Source organism: Falco rusticolus, chromosome 5 (assembly GCF_015220075.1).
Source record: "Falco rusticolus isolate bFalRus1 chromosome 5, bFalRus1.pri, whole genome shotgun sequence".
Classification (NCBI taxonomy): Eukaryota; Metazoa; Chordata; class Aves; order Falconiformes; family Falconidae; genus Falco; species Falco rusticolus.
In genome coordinates, this window is record NC_051191.1 from 34,804,380 (window position 1) to 34,827,945 (window position 23,566).

The window sequence follows — 23,566 nt, forward strand, 5'->3', positions numbered from 1 at the left end:
CCTCTTGCTCCAAATACAAATCTACAAATAGGAAAAGATTAGGTCTCGGCTTTCTTTAGTACCAACAGCATGGATTAAGGAAGGCATGTGGCAGCCTGGGTAGAGCTGGGTTATGATTTTTTTAATCTTCTTTTAGAAGTATAATTTTCTTTCACATATCTCTTGTATGAGTTCTGAACCTGAAAAATGCTGTCATGATACTCCCACAGCGTTGCTGGTCACAGAGCCATGTCATCTTCTCCACACCAGCCTAGCCCAGGCAGAATTTAGATAGGAAAAAATATGTAAGTGGGTGAAGAATACATATATAAATTGCTAGTAGACTCAAAGCCAAGAAATATAAAATGTGTGTGTGTGAGAGAGAGCAGAGTATCTATTTTAGAGAATATTTATCTACAACTAAACCTGTGAAAGGCACATCCTTGACATATAGCTGCTACCCCGTTCTCATGCAGACTGGAAGAGACCTGAGAAGCCTTTCAGGTCCAAGAAGGACAAAGCTGGACTGGTTATATGCATGTCTTTTTTGTTTGTCTAGCCTACCATTAAAGATCTTAAAAGATTCCCATTTCTGTCTGAAGGGAGAGCTTCAGGCCCTCACTCAAACCACTGACCCTCAGATCTGTGACCTAGACCCAGTACTTTCAAAGCTGAAGATGTAGAAGTCCCGTTTCCAAGGATGCTGATCATGTGCAGTTCCTTCCCTTGACTTTTCCATAGGTACCAAGAGTTTTGAAAACAGAGTCACTTCAGCAGAAGCTTTGTGGCCTAAAGATCCATTTGTAGGTCCAGGCAGTCAGGTCTACAGGTACTGAAGGGGTTAAATTCTTAGGATCCCTCTGTAACTCACAGAGAGAGCTGGATGCCAAGACTATAATCCACATCACTCTGTGCTGAGAGGGTGCCAAACCAGCAGCAGAAGCTGCTGAGAAGTGTTATGGTAAGGAATATGGACATTTCAGGGACTGAAACTTATGCCATAAGGGTGTAATGATGTCCAGCCAGGCTGACAAGGCTGAACGTTATCTGTTGTGATGTAAGTACACCCATGCTTCCTAAGAAAACAGTGTGCTTAGATCCACTCGCTCAGCAATTCAAACGTATCTCCCATATTCACTGGCATGTGGGAGATCTAGGTTTGACACCCAGCTATGTCTGTGGGAAGTGACACTGGCAATTATTTTGTGGTGCTAGTAGAAATCTCTCAGTCCTTTACTGAGCAATTAAGCTAAGCCAGAGAAAACACGAGAGCATGATTCTAGCCTTGCAGTTTACAGCTAATACTTGTTGATGGTCTCAGGGCTCCAATGCTGATCTCTGAGGATCTTAACACTAAGTTATAGGTATCCTAACCTAAGTATCTGCATCTGTCTTCCAGTCTCCGTTTGTTGTGGTTAATATTTAATTATTCCATGAAAATCACAAGAGCTTCAGTGGTCCAGTGTGACTTGCAGCAGTAGGGCAGGAAGGCTGAGCATGTAAATTCGGGACCCTTGAAGTGGAGGACAGGACAGAGTGGAGGGTTTAACGGACCTCTGAAACGTGGTGCCTTACAGCTCAGAGGGACTAGGATATGCAAAGTCTTTACACAAGAAGCCATCAGACTTTGCATTTCTGCTGCTGAGAACAGAATTTGGCTCATAGCAAAGGAAGCTTTGGCCATAGCTTTGAATAATTGATTGACAGTTTCTAGATGAACTTAAGTCCAGGAAAAAACTGGGAAGCTAACTGAAAACTGCAAGATGATCTGAGAAGTCCATGGTGGAGATTTTTCCTGCACCAAGAAGGTTTCCCCATTTCTGGTGTCAGAAACCGACAGTGAGTGGTTTGGGTGGGGAAGAGTAAAAATTGTCTTTAAAATGAATGCCAACCTTTGTAACAAGATACGCCACGTTCCTCTAACTGATCCAAGTATTTCTAGAAAAAGCTATGCTGCGAGACAGGTTTTGCCAGTGCTCAGTTGCACCTTACCAGAAATAACCCACTTGAGAATTACTCCCTCAATCTATTTCAGTTCCCCACAAAGTTTCTGAGCTGAGAGCCGGTGGTGGTGGCTGGCTGCGGTCCCTGCGAGTGAACTGGCTGCCCCCTGCGGGAGACTGGGAGAGGTACCACCTGCTCCTGTGGAACCGCTCGGCCCTGGTGCTCAACACCACCCTCGAGAAGGACACCACGGAGTACCTCATCCACGACGTGGGCCTCATCCCGGGGAGGCAGTACAGCGTGGATGTCATTGTGGAGAGTGGGGATTTGCAGAGCAAGACTAGCTGCACAGGGAGAACAGGTCAGTGTGCTGATCTGGGAAGTGTGAAAGTGCAAAATGCTCCGCGGGGCTTTGTGGACAATAAAAAAGAATACTTGAGAATCCACAGGTGAACTTCATTATTAACACAGTAAAAAGGAGCTCCCTTGTAAACAACAGAAATAATTATTTTTAGTGGTTTCTGTGAACACTTTCAGGGTTATTTTTGTGGTAAATGTTTTGTTAGTGAAAGTTTTGGAAATTATATCACCACTCTTCATGACTGAGACATTACACTACATGTATAACGTTTCACTGTTATGTTTTGTAATAGATTTTAGATTCTCGATACAGTTCTTCAAAAGAGCAATATAGATCTTCCTGTATTCATCAGTATTTTTGGTGGCAAACTGGTTTCCTTGCCAACCTGTATAAAGAATATCAATGATGTTAACCAAAACTGGCTGAGGTATATGTTAGTGTGGCTGTTCCATAACATCCCAGTTCTTGTTCTTGTGCTCCAGAAAGAAAATGGGATTAGTCTGTTCAAGTCAGCCTTTCCAAAGGAAATCCATATACGCTGCAGGGACATGAGTAGAATTCTTCTGCAGCGTGTTAGTCAAAGCCACGTCTGATTGCTTCAAGCTTAAAAAATAATTGCAACATAACTGTTAATGTTTCTGCTCCATAAATGCAAAATAAGTGCAATTCAGAGGAAAAGAAGACTTGGATGAGGAGTATCAGGCAAGGCTCCAGCCTGAGCCTTATCTCACTGAAAAATGTGAGAGAAGATAGGGCTACTCCTCACCTTTTCTTGTGCTCACCTTTCCTGCTACACACTTACCTGTCATTCCTGTAGGGCTTGATTTTAATAATTTTGTGCAATGACAAGACCAGTAGAAGCTACAGAACTGAAACTTTCTCTAACTTCTAGCCAACTTGATCAGAGCGAGTCACATTCTCTTCTTGCTTACTTTGATATACATTACAAATAGGTTAGTTTCTTATGGTGTTGCTTTTAATTGACACAACTACGCAATTAGAACGTGGTCCAATAAATAATATCCAGCAGTGGGTGTTTCACAACTGTGTTTGACCCACAGTCAGGTACATAATGTACCTGTTAAGAAGCATAGGTATTAGGCCCTATTCTGACTTAATTTTCTCTTACTTAAACCCACAATCTTCGAAAGTGAGTTGTGTTTCAATGTAATAGGGACAAAATCAGATCAGGGCACTACATCAGGCAACAGATGCCCTCTGTGTGCATACATGCGCACACACACACACAGGCACACACACAGAAATTCACTGATCAGATTCTTTCTTTTATACCACTGTAAGTTCAGATTGTCTCCCAACTTGACTGAGATACGAACCAGTGCAAAATCAATGTCACTGATCCTGTAATTTGCATTCTTGTTTGTTATAGCTAAATTGGCGTAGGTCTGGTTTATGGTACAAATGTTTTATATCCCTGTCTAGCACCCACAGTTCAAGAGGAAGCTCACTGTCTTTGCAGCATTTCCATTCGTACTAAAATATAAATCCTGACATAAGTTTAAACATAAGCATTACAGCCATAATGTATTGCTGAAGTCTGCTGCTACAGCCCTTTACTGAAAGAGTAGTACAAATACTAGATATTAATAATATAGATAATAATAGTATTATCTATAATATATAATATTATAGATAATACTAATAGTACAAATACCAGAAGACTGGCTTCTTAGAGATAGGTAAAGAATCTCCTCTTGATTACAAATAGTCTGTTGCTGTCCCATTTCTGTCTTATGGAACATATTCTTTACAGCAGCTTGAGCTATAGCATGTGTGTTCGCTACAAAGTCCTGTTCTCATGATATTTGTGTACTTTTACAGCTCCAGAGCCTGTTCTCCATCTCCGTGTGAAGCATGCTAATGAATCTTCACTTAGTGTCATGTGGATGACACCTGTTGCAGAATGGGACAGCTATGTGGTTTCACTGGGAGACAGGGATCTTACTGTCATAAAAAAAGGACTTGCAAAAGAAGCTAAGGAATTCACTTTCACTGACTTGGTACCTGGAAGAAAATACACAGCTACCATCACTACCATTAGTGGGATTTTAAGTAACTGGACTTCAGTGGAAGGAAGAACAGGTATCATCTTGTCAGACTATTTTAATCTTTACTTCTGTTAACCTTTAACAACCTTCTTTGCGTTTTAGTGACCTGAATGAACTCAGTTTCTAAATCTCAAAAGTTTTGAATTTACGTTTGTTTCCTCAATAGAAATGTTATGTTTCTAAGTCTCTTATTTCTGCCTGTCAGTTATCTTGCAATATTTATTTAAGGTTTTGGGGAAATGGGTATGTAATTCCTGGCAAAACGGTTTCCTGAAATATTATGTCAGGTCTGATCAATCTACGTTAGCACGATATTCCACATAAGAAGAAAAATTTTCACTGGATATCTTTAGGGAGGTCATTTCCTTCATTCAAAGCATTCATCATCTGGAGGAAAAAAACCCACCATCATACAGGAAAACATTGCTTTAGGGGGAACATTCCAAGGTTGACAGACACAAAACATATGTGACCTTGAAAATGCGTTTTCAATCTCTCCGCTCTTCTGATTCCAGAATCTATCTGTCACTTAGGATGACTGTGACACAAGGAAGGTCCCATTCCCACCCCCTGCAGGGTGCTAATTTTATGCACGTGTGCAAGTTTTAAACCATATGTGTTGCTTTACTCTGTTTGGATTATGCATTCTCCAGTGCAAGCAAAGTCCTAAAATGTAGCTCTGGTCTGGCACAGCACAGGGAAAAACAAGCTGCTGGTGTCTGAATCTAGTCATGGCTATGGCTTGATAGTGGTCTGTCCTTACATGTTGTGACTCCTTCCACAGGAAAAATTTGACTTACACTTTCATTTCTCTGCTATGTGATTAGATAGCTGGGATTTCATTTCTTTCTGCCTTATGCCCCTTTAGAAGGCCTATTCAGGTATAAAGTTTGCAGTGTCCCACTTCACTAGTATGAACCAATACTTGAAAATACATCAGGCAGGGATAGTGTGTTAACATGACATTCAGTGATGAAGACTGAATATCAATTAAATTGAATGTAGGTCTTAATAAGCATTCCAAACCCCTGAATCTTCTTTGCAGTAGGACGGCTTACTAGGCTTGTAAAATACTGTTGTAATATGACAGAAGTAGGTCTTAGATGCATCCCAGGTTGGTCATCTTTAGCACAGAAATGTGGCACTTCATTGTCTTGTTGGAGCTTACTGTGTCATGACAGCATTATAAAACATGTGGGATTTTTGATTCAGTTTTTTATCAACATAACATTTTTTCAGCTATGTGCCTAATTTTCTACCTTTCTTAAATGATTGCAAATTCAGTACTATGTGTGCAAAAAGGCCGATATAAAACGAGATGGAACTTGCAGTTGCATTTGATAAAGTTAGTGTTCTTTATTTCAGTTGTGCTTGGTCGTGTAAGCAGAAATACTTAGAAAGAAGTAACTGTATTTCCTTACTTTGACCAAATGCTGTCAAATTAAAGAAAAAAATATTTTGGGTAAAATTTGTGCTAGATATTACGTGCCTTTTTGTTCTTTCTTTTTCCTTTTTAATCTGGCAAGTTCACCAGCTTATACTTAGAGAAATGTTCCGTTTGCTTAACAATTAATTCATCTTTTGATGCTAGAAAAGTTAGTATCCTGCAGATCTTCTGACATAAAATTAAAACCAAAACCATCCATCTCAGTTACCCCCAAAATTAAAGGGTCTGACACTTTGCTGATGTGTAATGACTATGCCTGAGGTATTCATCAAACTAGTTTGCCATTCAGTAGGAATGAGAGACAATGAATAGGAGAGGAAAGGGAGAAAGTCACAGACTCTATTTGAAATAGTCATCAAAAAAACCGACTGATTTCCTAAATTGATGGCTCTTGTTTAATGATATTTATGAAATGCTATCTCCTCCAGTTCCCTGATCTTGAATCATTTTAGCCTGAGAAAAGCTGTACTAAAGCCTGAACGACCTTTCTGTGCCTTAGATAGTTTCCCATAGACCACATCCCATCAGACAGGAAGCAGTCCACAGTTAGATTATTTTTAGCCCTGTTGAGTCTGGCTGCAAATTGGAATGTTCTTTTGATGCACTTCCTCAGTGTGACTAAACTTGGGTTATTTGGGGGATTTTGTTTTGGTTTATTTTGTTTCTCCTCAGTAACATTATGACAATTTTCTTTGCAGTGCCAGCCCAAGTGACTGGTCTGACCGTGGCAAGTCAGGGATCAACCAACAGCTTGTTCACCAACTGGACAAGAGCACTGGGAGATGTAGACTCATACCAAGTGCTACTGATTCACGAGAATGTTGTCATTAAAAATGAGACTGTTCCCAGTGAAACCAACAGATACCACTTCTATCCCCTGAAACCTGGAGGACTCTATTCAGTTGTTGTCACCACTGTCAGTGGTGGGATATCTTCAAGGCAAACGATCGCAGAGGGGAGGACAGGTAAAAAGGAAAATACTCCATCATGTCTTTTGTCAGTTCCTAAAAAGCTGAATTTATTAAAGGGAATGGTCTTATGATTAAGCCACTGCACTGAAAATTCAGAAACACAGGAATTTCAGCCATATAATTCCTGTGTATGACCACAGACATACTGTGGATCCAGATTCATATTAATGTATCTTTGGGGAGCTAACAGCTCTGCCTACAGGAGGAACTCTGTAGAGCAGGATCACTCTGAGTGAAGACAAAAATATGCCCTGAGAGGGCTGTACAGCTGTGGTGGGTGAATCACTCCTTTGGAAGGGACTTTCTAGTTCCATTGACTAGATGGCAGCCTAGGGTGATTGGGTGCAAATTAGCTGCCTAAAGGTGGTGGGATGAATTTGTGTCTCTGTCTCTCATGACACATTCTTTTTTCCAATCCAATATTAAAGGATGTCCACCAGTGCTAATTACTTACTATGAAGCCCTTCTATACTGCATAGGACAGGATGTACTATTGTGTCAAAATCTGTAAGTTTAATGACTCATGAAATGTAATACCAGTCCTTTGGATATTTAGATAGGTGAAACTGCCCTGTGCTGTCAATTTTTCCCTCTTTTATGTGAATCTGGCAAAGGCTGGGCATTCTGCAGTTGGCTCCAATGTTCTTCTTGAAAACAACTCCTCTCAGTTTAAAAAAAAAAAAAAAAACAATTGGAGAAGAATAACGTTAAAAGGCTTAAAGTACATAAACATATTTTGTAAAATCTAGGGGGTTTGACTCTGACAGCTGCTGGCCAGCCCCTCTTCTGAGGTAAATCAGTTTAGTTTATCAGAGTCCGGTGAAAATGTGGCAGCTCATTATGATTAAGGTAATCATGATAATTCTGATGATAGTTTTGTACTTGAGTGATGATGGTTCTGGCAATGTGAAACCTTTGAGCTCACTTTGCTGGCCTGAAAAAAAACTTGCATTCATGTTTTGGCCACTAGGCGTCAGAGAACTCATTGTAAATGAAACATATTCTGCTATGGGCCTGAACTTCATACAAGCCTCAGTAGTTTTTGCTATTACTGATGAATGGCAATTTGAGAGGGTAACTCATCTTCTGGGATTTTAGAAGTGCTGGGGTCAGGTCACCAAAGACAATTTCCTTCACTGTATCCAAAAGAGCAGATGAGTACTGCTGAGTGGGAGTCAGTGCAGAGCTTCTCAGGACTCCCAGACTGCTTATTTTGCAGAGTGGCATTCCAGGCATTCTCACAACAGGAATTGGCTAGTTAAAGCTCTTCTGGTTTTTCCTTTTTGTTGCACAGTTCCTTCCAGCGTGACTGGAGTAACAGTAAATAACTCAGGTCGCAGTGACTACCTCAGTGTTTCTTGGCTGCCAGCTTCTGGAGATGTAGACAGTTATTTGGTAACGCTCTCTCACGATGACCAGATTGTTCAGACTCTCACCATTTCCAAATCCTTCAGTGAATGCTCCTTCAGCAGCCTCACTCCTGGGACGCTTTACAATGTGATGATAACCACAAAGAGTGGGAAGTATGAAAATTATTCCTTCAGCCAGGAACGAACAGGTAAAGAGAGCCTCTGAGTAAATCCAGTCCCCATAACTACTTGCTATAGCTGTTATCAATGATCTATCTACATCTGACTAAACTAGGATGGAGTAAGGGTTGGAGGGTCAAACCATAAAATTACAGCTTTACAGGCTTAGTTTTATTCTTATGCCCCTACTGCTGCTTTATGTCATACAAAGTTACTTTAGCATGAGTAAAAGTCATGTATCAGTCCTTGTAAGTGAGCAGAAATCATGTATCAGTTTTGGCTCAAATGCATTTTCCCCTCTACTTAACCCCTCTGCTTGGATCTTCAAGTATATCCCACAGAGCATCCCCAAAAAAGTTATTCAAACACTGAAAGAATGGGATAGGATAGGCTAACTGCTAAAATATTAGTAAGGTGTGACATAGATTAGTAACACCCATGTCTATTGGTTTTTGTCACATAACACACATCTGTGGTTTTGGTTGTGCAATATTCAAGGAGATTTTTACAGGAATAGAGAAATTTCAGAGAAGCGTGACAGTAACGATGGAAAACTTTTTAGAACTTCCTCGAAAATTGAAAAGGCTGAGACTTTTCACTTGGTAAACCAGTAGAATAAAAGAATGACAGTAATGGGTGTTAAAACGACAAAGAGTATCAAATTAGTGCAGTTTTAGTCTTCTCTTTATGTTTAAGTGAAAATCCAAGGGACAGGCATTTGTATGAGGAGAAGCAAAATCAGGATTAATGTGAACCTTTGGAATTCACTGCTGTAAGCAAAACTGACCAAGTTCCAAAAGACCAAAAATTGGAAAGACAAACCATTGTCATATGATGTAAAGCAGCGTGGAAACTGCAGTTACTATTTTAGAGGGTAGAGTATTGCTTAAATCCACATTGTGGTCTTTTTGCAACTTCCTCAGAAAAGTCTGGTAATTACCACAAGTATAGTCTACTGCCACAGCTCCTGTTACTTCAGGAAGTTACCGCTTTCTGAATCTTTAATTGTATTTTTTCTTTCAGTCCCTTCCAGTGTTCAGGGACTTACTGTCAGCAATTCAGCCAGAAGTGACTACTTGAAGGTGTCCTGGTTACACGCCTCTGGATATTTTGATAATTATGAAGTGATCATCAAGAACAACAATGATTTCATCCAAACAAAAAGTGTCCCAAAGGATGAAAATGAATGTGTGTTCACTAATCTGGTCCCAGGGAGGCAGTACAGTGTCACGGTCAGCACAAAGAGTGGGAAATACGAAACTAGTGAAAGGATCTATGGAAGAACAAGTAAGTAAACACCCTGGAAACATCCTGAGACACTCCAGGATTTTTTTCTATTTACCATACTTAGGCTCAAAGATCTCATATGATTTTAACATAGAATACTTAGTGTGAATCTTTGAATGTTTGTCGTTCCAAATATGGAAAGCAGAATTTGTTTATGACCAGTGTTTAAGTTACAGATGTATAGAAATTAAAAGAAGAGACTTGTACTGTGAAATTGGAAAGCAAATCCTGAAACTTGGAAAACTGAAAAACAGATTTCCCCATAAGCTTAGTATTAATGCTTAAACTGTGCCAGAATGTACAAGATAGTTTTTTCTGGTCGTGGAAATGTATAAGAAAGAAGATAGACTAGACCTCACTCTACTCAAATTACCCAAAGAATTGGAGTTGGAGAACGTGGGGCAAAGATGGTAAGGTGGCTAGTTGTGAGCCAGCAGGAATTTGGATGCAATCCGCCTGTCTTCACCTGTCACTACATGTAAGTTAATGAGTCATGCTAAGAAACCGAGTTTTTTAACACAGATGTAGCACTGGACAAAAATAACTGACCTGTGTCTGGCAGGAGTTGGGAACTGCGCATGTGATGTTGCATCATGTAGATTGCCTCAGGTCTCCCATAGTTCAGGTCTGTTTGCACTTCATTTGTTGGTACATGCAGATCCTGCTCAATTTTTGTTGGCTATGCAAACTCCTTGCAAGCTCTGTTGTTGTTTGTTCATTATTTTTATGCTGATAAATTGTGGACTTTCTGTTTTGAAATGGGACCTTCCAGTGTTAGATATGGTACAAACCACAAACAGCAACCCTTGCAAATAAGTGCAGTCTACTGCTTTTCCTAGGGAACTGAATGAAAAGTTTTAGCTCAGGAGCATGGCTTCAGAGCTATTATCTTCTTGCTGTGACCTGGTAATAAGTACTGAGAAGTTTCCTGTCTGTCTTCTCATCTCTTCAGTGCCAGAGTCAGTGAAGGAACTGACTCTTAGTAATAGGAGCACAGAAGATCTGCAGGTAACTTGGTTAAAGGCTGAAGGGGATGTTGATAAATATGAGATTCAGCTCCTCTTCAATGATATGAAGATCTTCCCACCCATTTTCCTTGGGAACACCGTTGAGGAGTATTGGTTCACAGCTCTGACTCCAGGACGTCTATACAAAATTCTTGTCTTGACCATCAGTGGAGATGCACAACGTGCTACTTTCATAGAAGGCCTGACAAGTAAGAAATAATGTGGTATTTAAAATGTGTTGAGGCTTCTCTAGAGGAAAGAATGAGTCACAGAAAATCAAGGGTGAGCCACAATCTTATTTGAGCTCCTGTAACACTGACAGGACATAAAGACAGCACATCTCATTGAAAATCACACTGGTACTTCAGCCAACTTGATCTGCACTTAATAAACAAATGTCACAGTTACCAATATCTGATTGTTGGCCGATAATCTGATTTGTTGCATAGGAATGGTAATGAAATGTTAGCGTTTGGGTTTTTGTTATTCCCATTGTCGTGGTTTAGCCCCATCCAGCAACTATACCATGCAGCTGCTCTTTTACTCCCTACCCCCTCATCACGCCCAAGAGATGGGGAAGACAATCATGAAAAAGGTGAAACTCAAGAGTTGAGATAAGAACAGCTTAATAATTGAAATTAAATAAAAATAATAACAACAACAACAGTTGTAATGAAAAGGAGGGAGAAGGAGAGAGGAATAAAATCCAAAGAGAAGGAGGGAAAAAATAATCCAAGTGATGCACAATACAATTGCTCACTAGCCACTGACTGATCAATGTCCAGACAGTCCCCAGGCAGTGGTTGGCTGGCCATGGCAAACTCCCCCCAGTTTATATACTTAGAATAATGTTCTATGGTAGGGAATCTCTCTTTGGCCAGTTCAGGTCAGCTGTCCTGGCTGTGTCCCCTCCCCATTTCTTGTGCCCCTCCAGCCCTCTCCTGGCAGGGCCTGAGAAACTGAAAAGTCCTTGACTTAGTATAAACATCACCCAGCAACAACTTCAAACATCATTGCGTTATTAACACTTTTCTCTCGCCAAACCCAAAACACAGCACTGCACCAGCTACTAAGAGGAAAATAAACTCTATCCCAGCTGAAACCAGGACACCTATGTATGCCAGTTGTTTGTTTAGTATCTCTAGGTAAATCACTTAAGCTATTTTACACCTCTACCCACCTGACATGAATGGGTGAGATTATAACTGCAAAACAGCTAACTAATTTAAGTCTAAATAAAGAGATTTGATTTTCTGAGATGTTTCTAAAGTATTATTTGGAGAAGAAGGAGGTTTTCCAGATAAACGAACATATAAATTTTTTCCATTTTATTTATATTTTCCTTACTGTTGTTCCTGTAAACATAGACTTGCTTTTCTAAAATGGCACAATCCTACACAAATGTCTTCAGCTTTACTTGTGTTTACCCATGACTGAAATTACTTGTACCTGTAAATGCTCTTTGCCCTTTGAATCATTTGCTGTGGCTATAAAAAAGTAGGAATTGAAAAAGTCTGAATCAAACAGGAAACTTGTGAGCAGGTGCCTTTGTGTTCCCTTTTTTTCAGTTCCAAGTGTGGTCAGAAACATTCATGTGTCACCTAATGGCATGACAAACAGCCTGAAAGTGAGCTGGACTCCTGGAGGTGGAGATGTTGATTCCTACACAGTGACTATATTTCAGCAAAACCATCAGCTTGATTCCCAGAGTGTCTCTAAACATGTCTCTGAGCACACGTTTCACAAGTTGGAAGCTGGGGAGCAGTACCAGGTGGTGGTGCAATCTAACAGTGGCACCTTGCACAACAGCTTAGCAGCTTTTGGGAGAACAAGTACGTTTCTTTTGAGACAAGGAGCAAGTTGCATTATGTATTCCCAGAAGCTGACCCTTATGTAATGTTTATGAACACACCATTGGGTATGGGGACACCCAGGCGCACGAGAAGGTTTCATCTCAAAGAGCATTTGAGCCCTTACTCTTGCAGACACTTAGTCATGGGTCTGTTAATACCAGCGAGATCTGGCACGTCAGTAGCTCTACCTGGGTGAATGTGTGTCAAATTCAAGTCCCCAGCCCAAAATGTGCCTTCACAGGATGCATGCAGTTCCATTCCTCCCCAGTCCTATGCCTGTACCCATCTGACAAATACATCTGCAGGGTTCCCTGTAGTCAGATACTGTGTTCTAGCAGAACCCATTGCATGGTCAAGGCTTGTTTAACAATGTATTGCCCCAATATACTGTGTGTGGGAACACACAAAACAGTGGAACACCTTGTTTTTAATCCATTCTCTCTCTTTAGCACCTGCATGCATTTGCTCTGGCCTTGACTTTTGTGCAACAGCTGCTGGCTAACATTTATGTTCTGTGCCACTATTTTGCACCAATTTACCACTTCTTTATTTTTCAGTTCTTTTTCACATGCCTGCCTTAACCGTTTCAGTCAGTTCATCTCACTCTTTTCTCTCTTCATGGTAATTTGTATGTATCTATTGCTTCTCCATGCCCAGTTCAGATATTCGTGATGCTCTGTAACCTCACCTGATTGTATTTATATCTAGGAATCATTTGCCTGAGTAAATATATGCACAGACATTCCTTTTCCCACAGTAAACATGCAAATGTATGAAGATATTTTCTATTAATTACTCTGTTCACAGTTGTGTATTGAATGGTCCATATTTCTCCTGGTAATGTCTTGCCTTTAATTGTTGTTTCCAGTTCCAGCCTCTGTCCAGGAATTATTAGCACGTCATGCTTACAGCAGTCATTCCTTGTTAGTAACCTGGCAGAAAGCTCCTGGTGTAGCTGAAAGATACGACATTCTGCTCTTGAATGAGCAAGGAATCCTCCTGAGCAACAAATCAGAGCCAGCTACTGCCAAACAGCACAAATTTGAAGATTTATTGGCTGGCAAGAAGTATAAAATACAAGTTTTCACAGTCAGTGGTGGGCTCTTCAGTAAGCGAGCAGAAACTGTTGGCCGAACAGGTAATTAGAACGTAAAATCATAGAATAGTTTAGGTTGGAAAAGACCTCTAAGATCATTGAGTCCAACCATTAACCCAGGAATGCCAAGTCCACCACTAAACCATCTCAGTTTATTTATAGTTCCCTTAGATATCATTAAATACATGTCTCATCTGTATATCTTGATTCTGGAAATATCCTAGTAGGAACATATTCCAGATGTGTTTTATCTGATATGTGCTTGGTATGTGAATCTGAAATTTTTTAGCATAATAATGTGGCCATGGTTCATAGTAAGGATATTAAACCAAAGTGCTGAATGCTTTCCTCAGTCTGTTATAGAATTACCTGAGTGCTTTATTGTCATCAAGTTTTTAATTCACAGTCTCAAGGCTCTTAGCACAGGATTTGATGTGAATGCACACCTCTAAACCTAAAGCCAAGCCTTGCAGTCTTTACTCAGTTAAAGCTTCTTGTAGAAGCTAATGGAGAGTTTTGTGTGAGCACAGGCTGGAGAACCAGGCCTGCTGGGAAATATGAACATTGTATTGAAGAGACTCAGAAGCACTTGATAAATTCGTTCCCCTTGCTTCTGAAAGTTGCTGTTGACAGTACTTAGCTACTTGTGGCTTAATTGAATGTGTTCCAGCCATGGGTTGTTACTTTATTAAAAGTTCAGCTTAGTAGCTAGACACTTTGATATTTACTCTTGCATTTATCCTTCTTTTCAGTTCCAGCAGCTGTTACAAATCTGAAGGTCACAGAGAACACTCCTGACCGACTGTCCTTCAGCTGGACCACCTCGCAAGGGGAGCTTGATTCATATGACATCTTCCTATACAACCCAGACAAGTCCCTTCATGACAGGATTTCAGGAGAGCAGCACCTCCAGCAGTGTTCATTCCAGAACTTGCGGCAAGGCAGGATGTATCGAATGGTGATTGTTACCCACAGCGGAGACCTCACTAATGAGTCGTCTGTCTTTGGGAGAACAGGCAAGAACACATAAGAAAACCACCTGTCTCCTCTGTGTTGCTTATGGTGCTCGTGGGAGACACCAGTGATCTGGTCTGAGCAACTATTAGAAATATCAAAATTGGCTCTTACACAGAAAAAGAATTAAGCAAATAAGAAGGTAAATTCTGAATGATGTCTTTACAACAGAGGAAGTGAAGCAAAGACCTTTACAATAGTTCCCAGGTACTCAGGTCAGGAGAAGGATGTCCAAATACATGCTGCTTAAGCCTTAAAGGAAAACAGCTGTCTCCCACCGTAAAAGCAATATTGGTCTATGAGTGGAAAAGACAAAAAAGCAAAGCAGGTAGGGTTAATTGGTAGACAATCTACCAACGAAATAAAACTTGTTTCCCTTGGAGAGCTTTGCCTGCAGCTCTATGTTTGTTCAGCCACATGTGGGAAGCAGTTTCCTAAGCAGCTCTAGCAGCCCCAACATTGTGAAAATTTATCCTTTAGGCACCGTATAGTAACCCTGTTGTAAGACTGCCTCTGGACAGCAGTGCACTTTCTTCAGCTACCTCAGAATTGGATGTTTCCAGACACGGACCAGGAAAAAGCTGCTTAACATTTGGAAAACTATTATAAACGTTTCAGCCTCTTTTTGGGGACAGTGACAGTTCAAAATAAGAAAGGAAACTGTTGAGATATACTTCCTGATACCTCCTGGCTTTTTGGCCACCTGTGATAGCTGTCTAGTTTATTACACAGCTTTCATTAACAGGATAAGGTTCAGGTCAGCTTGGTTTTGTTGCTTCTCCTCACCCTAAGGATGTTCTACATAAAGTAATAGTCATCATCTTTTTTCAGTACCAGCCCCAGTTGTTGGCCTCAAGGCATCCAACCGAAACATGACAGACAGTCTGTGGTTCACCTGGAGTCCAGCAGCAGGAGATGTTGACTTCTATGAGCTGAATCTTTACAACCCAAATGGGTCGCAGAAAGAAACATGGCACAGGAAAGACCTGAAAGAATGGCATTTCCAGGGGCTAGTTCCAGGCAGAAAGTACACGCTGCTTGTGGTGACTCACAGTGGTGATCTGACCAACACAGCAAATGCTGAAGGAAGAACAGGTAAAAGACGCGAAAGCTTTGGGATTTTCATATAGTCCCATGTGTCAAAATTCATACTAGTTCCCAACAGACTTACTCTGAGGAAGGATTTATTGTAAGAGTCACTGAAAGTGTAAAGATAAAGGATATTCTTAAGCATGTTAAACCATTGCAGTGGGATTTTGTTCAGCACTGGTTTTCTTTCAAAGACTCAGGAATATGTCTGTGAAAGTCACCACCATCAGCACAGATGCAGTAATTGGCTCTGTACATGGGATAATATAAAGCACTTCGTAATGCATGAAGAAATTAATGCATGTTTCATCTTACTTGTTTTTTGTAAAAATTTGTTAATAATATCTTTTTTTTTTTTTTTCCCTGTCCCCTCACCCTTTCTGTGTAGCACCCAGCCCTCCTAACACTGTATCGTTTACTGATGTTACCAACACTTCTTTATCAATCACTTGGCTGGGTCCTCCAGACTGGACAGATTATGATGATTTTGAGTTGCAGTGGCTTCCAAAAGATCACCTCACAGTATTCAATCCCTACAGCAGCAGCAAATCTAAAGTACGCATCATCTATGGCCTGCGACCAGGAAGACTCTATGAGTTCAATGTTAGAACTGTCAGTGGTGACAGCTGGAAGACATACAGTCAGTCACAGTCTGCAAGTGTGAGAACGAGTAAGTAAGATTTCCATTGCCCACTAACACTTAGCTGAAGATGCAAAACTGTTAAATCTTATCAATTCCTTTCACAGTCAGTAATTTTCATTAATAAATTCATGAATTAAAGCAATAAATTCAGCTAGATTCTAAGTTCTTTCTGTATGCAAGGTCAACTGTTTAAAGATTGAAAATGGACTGACATTTACAATCTTCACATCCAGTGTGGGGCAGTTTGGTTGCAGAGCCTAAATCAGTCAGTTTCAGGGGTAAAATTAGGCTGAACATCCACACTTCTTTGACAGTAGGATACTGAAATAATCAAAATGTTTCTGAATCATCAGACAGGAAGGATGAATGAAACCCTGCCGTACTAGATTTGAAACTGTAATCAGAGTGTTTCACTTCTCTGCGTTTCTGTCCATGTCTGTGGATCCACATCATCTCTAGCTGCCTCTAGCAACCTCAGTTAGCAGGCTGATTTGAAAAAGTGACCTGGAACTGTAAAAATAACTGAGCCTCAGCAAACCCTCATGTCACTTGGGGTAGGATTCAGCTCCAAATCGACATATGTGTTTAATAAGCTGAATAGCTCTTTAGTCTTCATTCAGCGTACTGATTAAAATGAGAGCATATCTACCTCTTTCACCTGTATTTTTTCACTTAAGTGTAGATGTCGCCAACTGAAAGTGAAATCCTATCTCTGTTATGTGTCACGCATTATAAATGGTGCTCCAGTGTTACATGGATAGAGCATACTTCTGTAGTATGTTTTAGTAATATGGGCCCACCACATGCTACCCAGGAAACCAGATCAATCATGAGATGACAGATACTGTTGACCACATGTAACTTCCAAATAAGTTGTAACAGTTCTAGAAATCCATTGCTGTGCATTGTTGTTTTTGTTAAGACTTCAGCAAGTAGTTTTGTTTGTTTTCATGATTAATTACCGAAGCTTCACAGCCCTGCTGAAGCTGATGTCACTATCAGGTGGGTAAAATGAGTTAGACAGCGTTGCCTAATAATCAGGCAGCGCACACTTGCAGGAGAAGTGGGAATTCTGGCTCCCAGCCAGATGCAGAATCTAGGGGCTGTAGGGTGAGCAGAGTGTGTGATGCCTGTCCCTTTTCCCACTGAGCTTCAACTTCTCAACGTTCCTCTAGAACCAGACAAGATACAAAGTCTTCATTGTCGGCCCCAGACCTCTACTGCCATTGCATGTTCCTGGACTCCTCCTGATTCTGACTTTGATGGGTATAGCGTCGAATGCAAAAAAATGGACACTCGCGAAGTGGAATTTTCTAAAAGGATAGAAAAAGACAAATCACTGCTTAATATCATGACACTCGTTCCCCACAAGCGATACCTGGTGTCCATCAAGGTGCATTCTGCAGACATGACGAGTGAAGTAGTTGAAGACAGCACCATCACAATGATTGACCGTAAGTGGAATACAGAGTTGCTGCAAAGGGAGGCAGTAAGCAGCAATAAGCAATTGCTTGTGTTGGTTAGACAGCAAAAGGAGTTCTGAACTCCACAGTTGCCAATGTGTGGCACTCATAATCTGGTGGCCAAAAGAGTGAACCTGTCCTTTGGTCCCTGTTGTGACACACAATGCAGGATCTTAACTATATTGCCTCTCGTTACTTTGCCAGCTTATTTGGCTCATTCATGAAGTATGGCCTGAGAATCATGAAAAATTATCCTGTCACTCTGATATTCAGCACCAAAGATGCCCTCATCATCACACACCTTTAATTGTCTTCAAGGTTGCTGCTTGGCTTCCTGTGCCTGCCTCTTTTCCCTCACAGATGGTAGCCATCCTCAGCACAAATATCCATCAGTAAGGACATTGGGTTGTGGTACTGTATCCTCTTTGCACTCTCTGTACACTTTTCTGAGGTGCTACCTGACCAAATCACCTGTAAGAGTTATGCTTGAGAGAGGATCACAGATTCTGTAGCATGTGCTTTGAAACAGCTTGTTCCGTTTCTCCACCCAAAGGCTGCTGGATAGAGGGTAGGAGTAGCATCTGCTGGTGCCTCTGCACTGCCAGGCATCACCATGGTTAACAGCCTGGCATTGCTGTCCCTAGAGCTGCTCCAGTTTGTCCAGCACTGCTGGATCAGTGGTGCAGCCCAACACAGAGACCAGAACCATTCCAGGGCTAAACTTCTCAAAAATGGCAGGATGGCCAGGAGGCCTGTATTCAGGGATGCCTCTATGGCTGCTTATAAAAAGCCACATTTGTGTGAAATGCTAGATCATAAAAATTATATTTGGTTTGGAAGATAGTGAGCTAAGCTGCAGAGTTCAGTCATTAATGCACCTTCTCCCTGCCCCCATCAATTGCCTTTTAATTGCAACCATGTCATCTCCTTCCTCTACCACAAAGGATGCTACAAATTCAGATGTAGTAAGAGCTAGCTACTCGTGCCACAAGAAGTGAGACTGAGTCCTATTTGAAGGTTAGCTGTTTCACATTTGTTCTTACTGGTTTTGAACTCTGCTGCTCTCTCTGGCTCTGGTTAACACTGGGGGCCCTACCTCAAGGGAACAGAAAAAGTTGCAGCTAGGCTTTGTGGATCTAAGAGGTTCAGCTAAACAACATATAAATGTGTGAATTATTGGTTCTTTTTGCATAATCTAAAACCTTTGAAGTTTAGCCACCTGCTTACTATGTTTCCCATACATGCAATAATAGTTTCAATAATACTGACTTAAAAGATTCAGCGATGTAGATTAAAATCCCCACTTTTGCTGCACTGGTCCTCTGAAGGTTTTTCTGTATGTACTTTGCTTTCCAGTGTACTTCTGCTGTGTCACTGTTCAAGGTATAGCTTTCTATCATATGAAGAATATTTCCTATGGAAATTCTGCAGTCAGTCTGGAAAGTGGTACTCTAGTTGAATGCTGTGTCTGGCTGACTCAGAGCTGTTCCTCTGGAAAAGGAAGCAGAAATTTACATTCTTAAAATAGGTAACTTTCTGTAGTGAGTGTGCTAAGTGACCTCCAATTACCTGGCTTAAACTTGTGTCATTTTTAGCAGCTACAATTTCTGATTTCATAGATTTAGCAAGACTTTAATGCGTTTCAGTGTGGGCTTCTGCAGGAGTTCCTACTGAGAAGCTGCCACTGTTATTATGGTTAACTCGGTGCTGGCTTGTTTCATGCTTTGGCAGTTTCCCTGGGGGAGGTGAAGACACTTTCTTGACTGCAAAGAGAATAGAATCAGAGACTTGGTCCAGTCAGCTGAGCTTTATTATGAATTGCATTTCCCTTTCTAGGTCTAGCTTACAGCAAATACAGAGATAATGCTTTCTCTCTCTTTTCATTTATTTTTTTTTTTTTTTTAAATTACTCAGGTCCCCCTCAGCCACCTCCAGACATACGAGTGAACAAAAAGGAGGTCCTGATTACCAAATCCTCCATCAACTTTACTTTTAACTGCAGCTGGTTTAGTGATACTAATGGAGCTGTGAAGTACTTTACTGTGGTTGTTAGAGAGGCTGATGGTAAGTGTCGTCATGTAACACCATTCTCTCTATAGGAGTTACATGGGGAGGTACGCTGCTGTCACTACACATCAAAGGAGGTTCTTCTCATCTAGCGGCTGAGTTTCGTAGATGTTTTGGATCTATACCTGTTCCCTAGCCTGGGGACTTAGGAACTCAGTCTTCTCCTCAGAAAGTCAGTAGAAATTGCAGAGCTCAGCCAGAAGCAGCAGTTAGCTTCTGTACTCTAGGTTATGCTGTCATGCATGTTCAGGAAATTTCCACAGTAGGAGACATGTTGTATGCCATTGGAAGTGAACACAGAAGAAACTTCCTTGCTGTGCACAGATCTCAAAAGGCAGTTTAAATGTTTGCTGGGAACACTAAGGCAGCATTTTTGGAGAGCCTCAGTAAGCTATGCTGAGAAGGCAAAGGTAGCATCTCCCAGGTGGTGGCTGCTTACTGAAGAAAATGACTTTGTGCAGCACCGTAAAACAGAACAGAAATTGCCCTTGCAGCATGCATGTAAACCTCCCTTTCTGCAGTTGACCTATATGGGACAAAACAGATGGATGTCTCAATTAATACCTTGGTTTTGGAAGTGGCTCCATTTACTGGCATGCCAGGATGTATTTTGTGACCCTTGAGAAAGTTTCTTAATCTCTCTGTCCATCAGCCCTTAGGAAAAAAAGCAGAGATAGTATTTCCACTATTTACTCTGTCGTATTTGTGCAGACTATGAAGCTGTTTGAGAAAGGGACTATTCATTGCCGTGGCTTTGCCTACCTGAGTCTTTTACACAGTATGGTGAGTTTCCATTCAGGGAACTCCTGTCATTTCCTATTGCAGCTTTTCTCTCTATACAGTAGACTTGTCAGTGTATGGATTTTTTTTACTTGCTTTTTTGAAATAGCTGGTGCTAGGATCCAGGAATCTGGATCACAGATTGCCACCAACAGCACTAACAGGAAAAAAAGTCATAGCACTGAATTCAACCTGTGCACGGCTATTGCATGTATCCATGTATTCCAGATACATGCAATGTATGTTGAGGTCTTTTGAGGTGTTGTCTTCCTGTCTGAAGTTCCCCAGAAAAATAATAGTAAGCTTGGTACTAGAAACAGGGTACCCTAACCACTGTAGCTTCGTATTCGCAAGGTAGCCTGTGCAGCCTCCAAGAAATGCTATAAAGCTGGATAAGAATATGTCTGTCAACAGCTTGAGCCTATAAACTGCATCACATTAATGGCTGCAGTACATAAACCTTCTGTCTTTATTTGCACATGATGTAGGTAGTGAAGGACCAAAGCCTGATGAGCAGCACCCATTACCTTCCTACCTGGAGTACAAACAGAACGACTCTATACGCATCTACCAGACAAACTATTTTGCCAGTAGATGTGCTGAAAACCCTGACAGTGACTATAAAAGCTTTGACATTAAGCTTGGAGGAGAAATGGAAAATCTGGGTGGAAGGTGTGATCCAGATCAGCAAAAATTCTGCGATGGACCTCTAAAGCCTCGGACTGCTTATAGGTTAGATTTATGTTGGTAGCTGTCCTCTGTCACGTTATTAGGCATAGTGCTGTCTGAATGTCTGATACACTTGACCTTCTGTAGATTAATAACTGTTGTTCATAGAGGAACTGTTGTACGATGTTCTTCGTGTTTCACTCTGAATTTATAAAAGCTTTATACATGCCCCCATTCCATAGTCTTTCACTAGCATGGGAATGAACAATTAATTTTACACAAAACTCTTTGCAGTGAATAGGTGTATGTATTTCCCTCAACTTGATGGGGAGCTCTATAGCTGCTAATTCTTTCTTTGGAAAGACTTAAGACGATCAGCTAAGTCAGAAGGGTACTTAACAGAGGGCAAGGATGCTTCACTCTGGTACCAGTACCCCATGCCAGTCCTTTGGAACAAGCTAGAAAAACCTGGAGGTTATGCTAACCTGTGGCACCATCCCCTGGCTCCAGAGCTAGGTCTGGGTTAGCTGTAGGGTGTAGAAGAGGACAACTGCCAAGACCAAGCTCAGCAGTTATGCAGTCTGTGAGGCCAAACCTGAGCTCTAGTGCAGCTCAGTCACAGCCCTCCCGCGGGCAAACGCTCTCCCAAGAGATCTGCAAGCTGCTCGCCAAACAGCCACATGGACAGAAGGGTGCCAGGCAGTGCACATGATGCCTCTCAACTGCTTCACTATCATTGAGACAGTGCTGCTGTACCACCGTCTGTTCTCATTAGGGCCCATTTCCCCAAAATTCAGCCTGGGAAATACGCACGTTACCAAGAGGACTAACATTCTCCGACAGCACAGCCCCACCCAGCCAGGCAAAGGGAAAACGTGTCCTACGCTACCGACAGGCATTTCTGAGTCCTCTCCCCACTGCAGCTTCTGCTGGTCCTGCCTTCAGGCACTGTCAGGCTGTGTGTGCCAGCAGCCAGAGATGCATCTGTTTCCCCTGCCAGGGTGCCTCAGAGCCTTCCACCTGCACTAGCTGTATTCTCCCAACTAAAGCAAATAACTCAGGTGCCTGCATTAAGAACTGCCTGTGGTCAGTAGAAAGGCTTTAGTTTTCTCTAAGGGGCAAATGAATTCTTACTTTGCTGCTGTTGGTTCTGAACATCTGATGAGCTCTAACTATAATGGTACTGTTTTTTTAGGATCAGCATACGGGCTTTTACCCAGCTCTTCAGTGAAGACCCAAAGGAACTCCCTAAACCACTCTTTGCAGACACCTTCTTCTCTTTACCGATCACTACAGAAGCAGGTTAGTTTCAGGCTGGTTTTTCAGTGACTGTAGCATGTGATTATATATTGTGCCTCAGAACACTGGTGTCTATAACTATTTGGAAGGAGTGGAACAAAACCCGATTGTTTTGCGTGTACTGAAGGCGGCTCTGAAACGAGGTTGGAGCCATGGCTTATCCAGCCTTAGTTTGAAAATTCAGAGGACTGCTTGATGGAACTGCTGACGGTAGAAGAAAGGGTGAATGCTCAGTGAAGCTATCACCAAGAAAGCTTCGAAGTGCAAGAGAACCAAACTCCTCTACAATGGGGCTGTGTTTTACTGTAGTTGGGAGTGAAAGATTTTGTGTAATATCTGGAAAAAATAAGGACAGAACATCAAGGCTAGGTTTTAGCTGAGTGTTTCAGTGCCGAAATTTCCTTGTATTTAACCATTTTCCTAGCTGATAATAACATTTTCATAGCTGATGATAGCATAACCCCTGAAAGTTATTGATTCTTCATGTCTTTTCCTCAAGATACATAAATACACTGTTCTGTTTCTAGAGCCTCTGTTTGGAGTTATTGAAGGTGTGAGTGCTGGCTTGTTTCTGATTGTGATGTTGGTGGCTGTTACTGCTTTATTTGTCTGCAGACAAAAAGTGAGGTAAGTTGAGTCCCTATATCAGTCTCTGTTATTGAAGTCAGGTCAAATTGTATTCATTTAAGCAATACAACATTTAAAATGTAACTGTAAAACTGAAGGAATGCACTGGACTATTCAACAGAAAATTAATGTCCTCCAACATCTGTACAAAGTACAGAACTAATGACTCGCATATTAGACATCTATATATTCTTGATTTAAATACCTACTGATGTTAGTCAGAATTCTCTCATAGAGGGACCTTGTAACTTCTGGTTTTCAGTAGAGTCTGAATATTTCTGAAAAACTGGTTTATCATTCAAATAGAATGCCTTTTGTCAAAAAATAAATGTTTCAATTTCATTTGGATTGTTGATGGAAAGCTCTTGAAAC

The 23,566-nt window shown here is 41.2% G+C and overlaps 1 protein-coding gene across 3 annotated transcripts in view; it reads left to right on the plus strand.

Annotated features, from left to right (window-relative positions):
• Window positions 1–23,566, plus strand: part of PTPRB (protein tyrosine phosphatase receptor type B) — a 62,944-nt gene that overhangs the window by 26,456 nt on the left and 12,922 nt on the right. For all 3 annotated transcript variants that reach the window (XM_037388221.1, XM_037388220.1, XM_037388222.1), the window contains 16 exons: window positions 2,015–2,284; window positions 4,127–4,387; window positions 6,499–6,765; window positions 8,066–8,329; window positions 9,324–9,587; window positions 10,540–10,803; window positions 12,163–12,426; window positions 13,316–13,585; window positions 14,296–14,559; window positions 15,389–15,652; window positions 16,035–16,316; window positions 17,465–17,743; window positions 19,667–19,816; window positions 21,088–21,331; window positions 22,464–22,570; window positions 23,095–23,194. In XM_037388221.1, the coding sequence (XP_037244118.1) occupies window positions 2,015–2,284; window positions 4,127–4,387; window positions 6,499–6,765; window positions 8,066–8,329; window positions 9,324–9,587; window positions 10,540–10,803; window positions 12,163–12,426; window positions 13,316–13,585; window positions 14,296–14,559; window positions 15,389–15,652; window positions 16,035–16,316; window positions 17,465–17,743; window positions 19,667–19,816; window positions 21,088–21,331; window positions 22,464–22,570; window positions 23,095–23,194 (3,814 nt within the window). The remainder of the gene's footprint in view (window positions 1–2,014; window positions 2,285–4,126; window positions 4,388–6,498; window positions 6,766–8,065; window positions 8,330–9,323; window positions 9,588–10,539; window positions 10,804–12,162; window positions 12,427–13,315; window positions 13,586–14,295; window positions 14,560–15,388; window positions 15,653–16,034; window positions 16,317–17,464; window positions 17,744–19,666; window positions 19,817–21,087; window positions 21,332–22,463; window positions 22,571–23,094; window positions 23,195–23,566) is intronic.